This window comes from Embiotoca jacksoni, unplaced genomic scaffold (genome assembly GCF_022577435.1).
Source record: "Embiotoca jacksoni isolate LCO1_2020_lvr unplaced genomic scaffold, fEmbJac1.0.p SCAF_9, whole genome shotgun sequence".
NCBI classification, from domain to species: Eukaryota; Metazoa; Chordata; class Actinopteri; family Embiotocidae; genus Embiotoca; species Embiotoca jacksoni.
The window spans coordinates 7,418,562-7,427,763 of NW_027185447.1; the positions used below are offsets into that span (position 1 = coordinate 7,418,562).

Consider the following 9,202-nt stretch of genomic DNA (forward strand, 5'->3'; position numbering starts at 1 on the left):
GGGTCACAGTCCATGCCTGAAGAGGAGAGGTACATCCAGCATTGCCAGTTCATCGCCGGCTGCTGAGCAACACCACAGGCTGATCGGATGATGGGAAAACCGCTGAGAACCGACTTCTAGTTTTGCACACAGTTACCCACTGATGTCAACAGAAATTGAGTCACTACACTGTAATGAGTTTCAGCGTGGACTGTTTCCTGCAGCAAACAGTACTCACTCAGCCTCTACAAGTAAATACAGACAATGCCACACATTTACTCTGAAGCCTAAATGCCTCTGATGCTTTACCTGCTTTTGTGTTTATCAAAAGTTAAATCTATTATCTTTCAGAGAATACAATTTTTCACTCAGTTCCTTAGAACAGATATTATTATCTCAGCTAAGGTGGTTATGTGTTTCTGTCCCATTTGTTTGTCGGCAGGACTAAAAATCGCAAAATCCAGTAGACGTAAAGTTCAATAAATGCCAAAATAGAAGCCATTCTGGACTCCCTACCACACTCCACACTCAGTGGTACCAGTAGTCTTCTGGGAATCTTCTTCAGTTTGCTGAAATTTATTACAGCGAGCAGTTATTATGGAGCCCTCGGGGACAGTGATTTCGTACGGGAGAAACATGACCAGCATAATGTAACACCCCCACAACTGTAAATATATCCAGATATAAATAATGGTTGCGGCTATACATTAGCATATCATAGAAGAGTGGACTATTGGCTTTGGTGCAAGTGTTCTCTGTGAGAGTCCTACAGGATTCATAATAATGTTACTAAATACCATAATGTAATCCTTAACAACACAGCCTCCCTAATTCCATAAATTCTTTCAGAATAAAATAAGGACAGAGTGCCTTCTCACTATAAAGATCCACAGTCTAACTTTAGAACACAAATAACTAAAAGTGTTTCATCATACAATAAGAAATGGCAATCACTGTATTTTCTAAACTTGTGAGGAGTCTGCTTTCACACCTGTAGAAATTAATATACAAATGAAAGGATGCACAGGAACCCTCAAACTCCAGTTTCTCCACCGTCGCCTTCATCTCTGCAGTGTTGGACACAGAGATGAGGTTTCCACAAAGTAAGAACAGAGGACTGCACACAGCAGACACCCCCCCCCCCCCTAAAGCTTCTATTAAATTCATGCTGTTAACCTACTAAAGCCCAACAGATTACATCTAATTTTGAGTACAAGCAACCCACTGCTGCATTTTATGTACAGGCAGTGTTTCACTTAGGAGCACCTGTATGCAGGAACACAGGATTCAATCAGTGAAATTAAATCAGCTGCAGCAGGAGAACATCAAAGGCTCCACACACACACACACGTCAGTGAACCGCACACAGAACAGCTGCTGGTGACAAATCATGAGAAAGTGTTGTATTTTCCATGTAAACGTACCGGTCTGCCGCCTCCACCAGGACCGACACAAACGGGCGCTCATTTGCTCAGCAAAATGTTGATCACTGAACTCCACACAACTGTTGCATTGTTCATTTAACCAACAATAACAAGAGTGAGCGGTCTTACCTTAAAGCAAGCGTTTGTTCTTTCCTCTCCTCTTTGTTGAAACATAATCGCATCACTATATTAAACTCCAGGCCACTCTGGAGGTCTGTAGTTACTCCCATCATCTTTAGTTCCTTCTGTACGTCACACATCCTAACTTGCGGTAAAGAAACATGCCGGTTCGTGTTGCTGATTGCGGTTTGTTTGTTTTTACGGTGATCGTATCATCAGTTGCAGAGACCGTTTCCTCTTACTCGTGTTTGGTTAGCGCAACTTCTGATATTCAAATATTGGTGGAGAGGGACCCGGATGTAAGCGCATGTTTAATGTAGGCTAGGAATAGAGGCTATAGGCATACATAAAAAAATTAAAAAAAAAATAAATAACTACAACAACAAAAACTGCTTTCGCTGCATTCAAATTGTAGTTGTTGCTTGTCCACCACATAGTGTAATATAGGCTATAGTGAAATGACTCCTGTTATTTTTCTGTCTGTGACAAATGCTTTTATAGGGTTGTCTCCATTGTTGGTCCCACCGGGGGAAAAAAAGTAGCCTAAATCAAAAGGAGGAAAAAAAATAGAAACGTTTTGATTTCAGTTGCTCAAGTTTTAAGATGTTTGTGAGGACTTTACTGTGTTAAGTGCCTTGAGACAGCTTTTGTTGTAATTTGTTGTGACTAATCATTTCTGCCACCACTTCAATACAGTGGAAGTGAAGCAAATATCTGTGTCTTTGGTTTTAAAATTCAACAACATCTGTTTCCGCTGTCAGGCAATCTTTTCATTGGCTCCTTTAAAACAATTTATTACAAGCTGTAAAGTCCCAAATGTAAATAGCTCCAGACACAGCGAATATGGTGCATTGATTTGCTGTTATAAATGAGTATAAACACACAGTGTTGAGTGGAACAGCAGGCAGAACAAAGTAAATTGTTACAGAATGCATGAATTGTGACAGCTGGTTGAAGCTCCACAGCACAGATAGCATCTACTGTAATGTCCTTGAAGGGATGTTATGGCTTCACTATAGCACGGCAATTTCAACACTTTAACACTTCACAGGATCAAATGTGTTCTCTTTTATGGCCTTCATTGTCCTGCAGATAAAATCACTTGGCTACAGTAATTTTTCTTTACTTATTGGTCCTAAGTCTCCTGTAAGTGCTGACTCCTGAGAATAAAAATTTAAAAAAAAAAAAACAGTTTTAAACACATGTAATCTGTATTCAGAATGGCCCTGAGGTGTGACAGGCTATGCTAACACAAAGTCTGTGGTTCAGTCGTGGAAGAGATGCCGACCCTAACTCTGTTTTCCATCAGGTTCCCGTGGCAGTGTGCTCATTCACCTGAAGGTTAATGGAAGCTGGAGATGTTCAATTCTAAGCACAGGAGCAGGCATAGGGGGTAGCATTGTAAATTTTTCAGAATGTGCCAGGTGTGCCATGGTTTGCCGCTTCAACTGAAATAGACTGCATTGACAGCATTTTTCCTCCACGAGGAGGTTGGAATGATAAGCTTAAAGGGTGGCTGTCCGCTATCACAACAATTCCCCGAACAACTTGACAGAAACTGTTTTGCTGCTTCTAAGGAAAGATTTGTAGAGTTTCAAGCACCTTCCGTCCAAACATACTGGTCTGTACTCCAAAAAATATATATATGTGCACAAATCATAGGTCTTCTGTATGGATGGCTGGATGACAACAGTGGCAAGTTTTAATATTTCACATGTGATTCTGATGCCCTGCTGGGATTTAGCTACACAAATCCCAAAGTTTTAAACCTGTGTGAAGATAACTGGTGCAGACGGATGACCTGCAATCATCTGTGGTTGACTGTCAATAACAGGTCTGCACAAAAAGTATGCTCAAGCATGGTACATCATTATTTCTCTGTCAGGTAAACCTCAGTTTTTCACTTCATAAAATTACTGTTCAAATGGATTTTTTTCAAACCAGAGAGCTTCTAAAGTAAAAAGGAGCTCCCAAGACAAATGCCTGCAGCAGTTATATCATAGTGGCAATAATATTATGTGAGTTATGCGGCAATAAGCCAAAATACTGCAGAGAATCCACCATATTCCCACTAATTTGCTGTATGTTTGTGAGCACAAGGGAAGTTAAACGTTCTGAGATACGCACCATTATTTGTGCTCTTTGTAGATAGTGCACTGAAAATGTCAATGCAGATTTCACAGAGATGACATATTAATAAAGACACACAATACAGACTATAATATAGGTATTGGTAAGTATTAAATGATATTCAGGAATAATCTAAACCTCTAGGAATATGTGTACAAATTTGTATGCTGTAAACTTATCAGCACCATATGCAGCAAAATGCAGTCAGTCCCCGGCAGTCACTGCATATTATTTATCCCTTCAATTCTCCAAAATCTACCACAAAATATCTCAGAGTGCAAATTAAACACACAACAAAAACCACAAACCGTGAAAGAATGAAGCACTGTGCCTCCAACGTTCTGCCCGGTCTGTATTTGACACTGATGAAGGGTCCTGATTGTGGTCTCTGTCAGTACCTAAATTATTTCCTGGTCGAGTGTTTTTAATTATAGTCTATTTGAAATTGAAAAATACGAAAAAACAGCCCAAATCCATGAGTCACCACGTGAAAAAAATATGTTACCTAGCTGAGTGCACACACTGACGAGGCCGGCAAACCTCTTGCAACGTGACTCCTTCTACATGATTAGCAACACCAGCAGCATGAAGCTAATCTCTTACTGCAGGAAAGCCCACCGGGTAAGGAGGTGTGAGGAGTTGGAGTGTGCTGGAACCATAACACAAGTGGAAGAAGGAGAGGAATTAATCACTTCAAAGAGAACCGAAATGTGTTTTACACCTGCAGTGGTCACGTATTAAAACTTCCAATCACATCCACCTCTCCTGAGCAGGGATTTACCGACAGTTTATTGAAGTATCAGGAGGATATTCAAGGGTAAAGTGGTTGTTGGTAAGAAAGGGAATGGGTCTCTAAACTTTGTTTACTAAACCAGAAATATATTATCTCTCCAAGTGTTTGTGTTGTTTCTGAAACTCATAAATAAAATATCTATTATTAATTATAAAACTCTTATCAGTGGCAATCAACTCTTCATAATTTTATAATGTCACATTCTGTCCTGATCAGTTTTTCACAGAAAAATATAACTTATGTAAACTTTGTATTCTGTAGTTTGTATTGTCATTCGCCTGTTCTTCTTTACACATGTTTAGAGAGACAACATGACAGTTACATATTCCATCACATTAAAGAAGAAAATTATAGAAAACAATTTACTTAATGGTATTATGTCAGCGTCAACTTCAACAAAAATCCATATCAACAAATAACGAAATGCACAGAAGAGGGAAGCGAATGTATCAAAATTAGAGTTGAACATTATTTTATGTGATGATTTATTTCCCAACTGACAGCGGGGTGATATCTGGAATTTGGGCGGAGAAACAAAACAGGAAGCTGTTGTTAAAGCGCAGGAACAGCCAGGAGGTGAGTTTTGAGTGGCAGAAATCTCAGATCAAGAGATCATATTGATCCACCAATCGCCTAAACATATGTTTGAAATCATTTCTGTGCTACTGGGGTGTAAGCTCTTTCTCATGGGCATTTTAAAACAGAAATGACTGTGTTGAGACTTGTCTTTGATCCTCATGAGGAACCAATCTTTTAATTTCCATTGCAGGAACGTCAGTGTATTTGACGGCACAATTATAGCCCATGGGTAATTGGTAAAATAGAGCTGTACCTGAAAAAAAGTAATATTCATACGGAATGAACTTTTCCTGTGTGCTTCAACTATTTATAAGCCCGGAAACTAAAGTGTCACACACCCCCACCGAACGGGACCATCGACTGCTGAAGGATTTCTGACAGCACATCACAACACTGAACACAGCACAAACCGCACCAGCAGAGAGTAAGAGAATTGAAGCAGGGATTACGCACCTGGCACTGCCACGTGAATGTGATTCATGAGAAGAAGAAGGAGAAAAAAAAATATCTGTCAAGTGTTTATTCTGCCAGGGTACCACCAGAAGGTTGTTAATATTCAAGTCTTTGGGCATGTGCAATACTCATGGAGTGGATGTTCTCTCTGCAATTCAAGCAGGCCTTTGCATATAGCTGAGGGACTCCTGATCCAATGATGGGTGACAGCCAAAGATAACAACAACAACAAAAAAATCCTCCTATAATTACTGTTCATATATTGCAAGCCAGCACTACTGTGGATTAGCCTTCCAACAGCTGTGTAACAGTATGTAAGGTTGTTGCTAAAAATAGAATAAAACACCCACCCTTATTCACACAATTTGCAGCTTGCTCACTTTATTGCCCCCCTTCCCTTCCCCATTGCCTCCTCCCCCCTCCTTCCAGCTCCCCCTTCCCTTCCCTTCCCTTCCCTTCCCTTCCCTTCCCTTCCTTCTCTCACACATCCGAAATCGCAGACATGCAGCACAAGCTTCAAAGAGCATAGATAACTTGGGGTAGCGCAAGACTGACTGTAATTCATCACAACACATGCAATGATAATGTCATTTTCGCAAGTAGAGAGAGACATTTTAGTTTTATGTGCCCGGCACTCTCACCTGTACTGTGACTGATAAGCAGGCATCGGAGGGGAGACGCTGCAAAGCACCACAGTTTGACTTGATCTTGATCTTTAAGTTTAGTTAAAATGGGGAGGAGCGGGCCAAATTGAAGAACTACAATAACGCCCCATGGACATATGTAAAATAAATGTACAACAAATACTGAATATTCAGTGTGAATGGCTCTTCAGTTTGTGATAGATGGAAAACTAATTGCATAAAGGAAGCCTGTCGTGCCTCTGAACATTTAAGCAGTTGTGTCTTTTCCTTTGATTTTCCATGTGTTACGCTGCCTGCTGTGTTCTCCACGGTGTCTGGATGAGCACCTAAATGAGTGAGTAATCATTTCAATCACTCAGATCAGAAAACCTATCCAGTCTAGGCTGTTTTGATTACAGCTACAGGCTCCAAGGAACAAACAAACAGCAACCATTAAGCAAATGACAAACCACTGAGGAGCAGTTCTACAAAAGAAGAAAGTTTCGTTTGTTTAAAATGTCATTGAAGCAAGTCTTACATTTTAAACGGTGACGAATGCCAGGGAGAGCCCACTGCTCCTATTGCTAAACAGCAGCCTAAAAGAAAGTCATTATTTATTGATGAATGAGAAAATAAAATCAGACAAGGTAAAGCCTGCTTCAGCAACAGAACTAAGGATACATTTCAGTGCCGCAGTGGATGAAGTTTCCCGGCAGATATAAGCATGTATATTCAATCAGCTAAATCTGCAGCAATCCTGTGAGAAATCTCAACTCGCTATGCTCAGCTTCAGATCAACCGTGGCCAAAGGGCTCGATTTTGTGTTTTAGGGAATTATGTGACACCTTGTAACACAACACCAGAGGCAGGTTTTGTCATGCTGTGAGGTTTGATCCTGGGAGAGAAGCTGCAAAGTCAAACATGCAGTTCACAGTGACTCAAGTCGCCTATCCAAACAATACATATCTTTACTATCATAAGCAGAGTTTAAATGAAGCTGATGGCGGCTGGCTGGCACTAAAAATGCAGATAACCACTTCAAATATTATTAAAAAAAAAGCATAATCTATTTTTTTCAGCCTCAGATATCGCATATTGGCTTTACACTTTATCCACTCCTGTATAATAATATAGTACAAGTAAGTATATTAAAGCAGTAAAGTGACATCTCTCTCACTCATCGACATTATAAAGTCCAGCATTATAAATGCAATTAAACACATTTATTGCAGGAATATTTCACCGGATTATATTTTTCAGTTGTACAGACTGTTCTGTATTAAATGTTAACTGTAATCTTCGCTTGCGGATGGCTTTTTGTTTTTCGACCTGTGGCATGTTCAGCCAGACAGAGATCAAAGGATTTTACCCATGAAAAGTGTGCTTCGATCCCACACGCACTCTCTCTCTCTCACACGCACGCACACACACACATGCACACACACACGCACACACACACACACACACACACACACACACACACACACGCATACAGACACACACACACACACACACACACACACACACACACACACGCACGCACGCACGCACACACACACACGCACACACACACAGACACACGCACACACACACACGCACGCACACATACACACACACACACACACGCGCACACACACTGACACAGACACGCGCACACACGCACACGCACATGCACACACACACACGCGCACACACACACGCACACACACACACAGACACACGCACACACACACACACACACGCACACACACACACACACACACACACACACACACACACACGCACACACACACACACACGCACACACACACGCACACACACACACACACGCACACACACACATACACACACACGCACACACACACACAGACACACGCACACACACACACACATGCACACGCACACACACACATACACACACACGCACACACACTGACACCTCTCTTCTGCATGAAAGTAGCATCACACTCTACTATCATTAACACATTGCTGTGTCAAGCTGCATTACACTGGATTTGATTTGATATATCATATTTTTAGGCAAAAATATGAGCACCTATACATTTGAGGTTTTCAGGCTGTAATAGCAGAATGAAATCATAAATTCCTTTTTTGTGACAGCTATTTCGCACACAACAGAGACAGTGAAAATACTTACTTATATAAGGGGAACATGATTTTAAAACTGAGGGAGCTGAGTGATAAATTCCACCTAAAGCTGCTTCAAGAGAAAGCAATATTAAAAAATATAACTGAAAAAGTAGGACAGACATTTTCAACTGTTGGCTCCTTAACCAACTTAATTTTTGCATAACAGCACTGATGGATTTTTCTCATATTAGTTCACTTTCAAGAGGCATCAAAAGGCAAAGGAACAGTGTCCCCATCAATTATTCAAACACTACATGCAATCAGAAACTATATACGCATGATGTTCTGCAGATTTTACATTGAGGATAACACTCACTGGCTTGCATGAGCTGACCCTGACGCCCAAACACCTGTGAGAAAGGGCTGCGACTGCAGGTGAGCGTCTCCTCCATGGTCTGGGCTCCTTCAGGAGGGGAACAGGTCCTTTGTCTTCAAAGAGAGAAAGTGCACTGAGGGTCAGAGTCAGAGGGAGGGCAAGGTCGACTTTAACGTTGGGGCGATCCTCTCACTCTCACCACTGACTGCTAATTTACCTCTGAAGCCACTTCACGACTTCTCCTGCGCCTTTTCCCTGGACTGTCCTCTCCTGTTTCCAGCTGCCTCTCTGCTGACTGAAGATCAGTCACGTGGTCTTGTTGCCTCAGATGCTGTCAGAGTTGCCGCTGCTCTTCAGCTGATGGAAGATCTGTGTTGGGTTGCTCTCAGTCTGCTCATTAGTGCTCCAGTGTGCTGCTGCTTCAGACAGAGAGCACAGCAAAACACAGCATGAACAAAGCAAGAGAGCGAGAGAGAGAGAGAGAGAGAGAGAGAGAGAGAGAGAGAGAGAGAGAGAAGCCTGCTGCAGAGAAGACAGACTCTCTCCCCTGAGTGAGAACAGAGATGTCTGTGTGCATAAGCAGTTCCAACAGCATAGCTACTGGTTCCCCTTTCTTTACATATATATTTTTAAC

The 9,202-nt window shown here is 41.5% G+C and overlaps 1 protein-coding gene across 6 annotated transcripts in view; it reads right to left on the reverse strand.

Annotated features, from left to right (window-relative positions):
- kazna (kazrin, periplakin interacting protein a) overlaps window positions 1-8,977 on the reverse strand; it is a 191,540-nt gene extending 182,563 nt beyond the window's left edge. For 3 of the 6 annotated variants that reach the window (XM_069140087.1, XM_069140085.1, XM_069140091.1), the window contains exons 1-2: window positions 8,786-8,976; window positions 8,569-8,681 (exon numbers count right to left, since the gene is read on the reverse strand). In XM_069140087.1, the coding sequence (XP_068996188.1) occupies window positions 8,569-8,644 (76 nt within the window). In that variant the 5' untranslated portion in view covers window positions 8,645-8,681; window positions 8,786-8,976. Of the gene's footprint in view, window positions 1-8,568; window positions 8,682-8,785 lie in introns of all 6 variants that reach the window. The other 3 variants (XM_069140086.1, XM_069140088.1, XM_069140093.1) reach the window with 3 other exon arrangements.
- Between the last annotated feature and the right edge of the window lie 225 nt (window positions 8,978-9,202).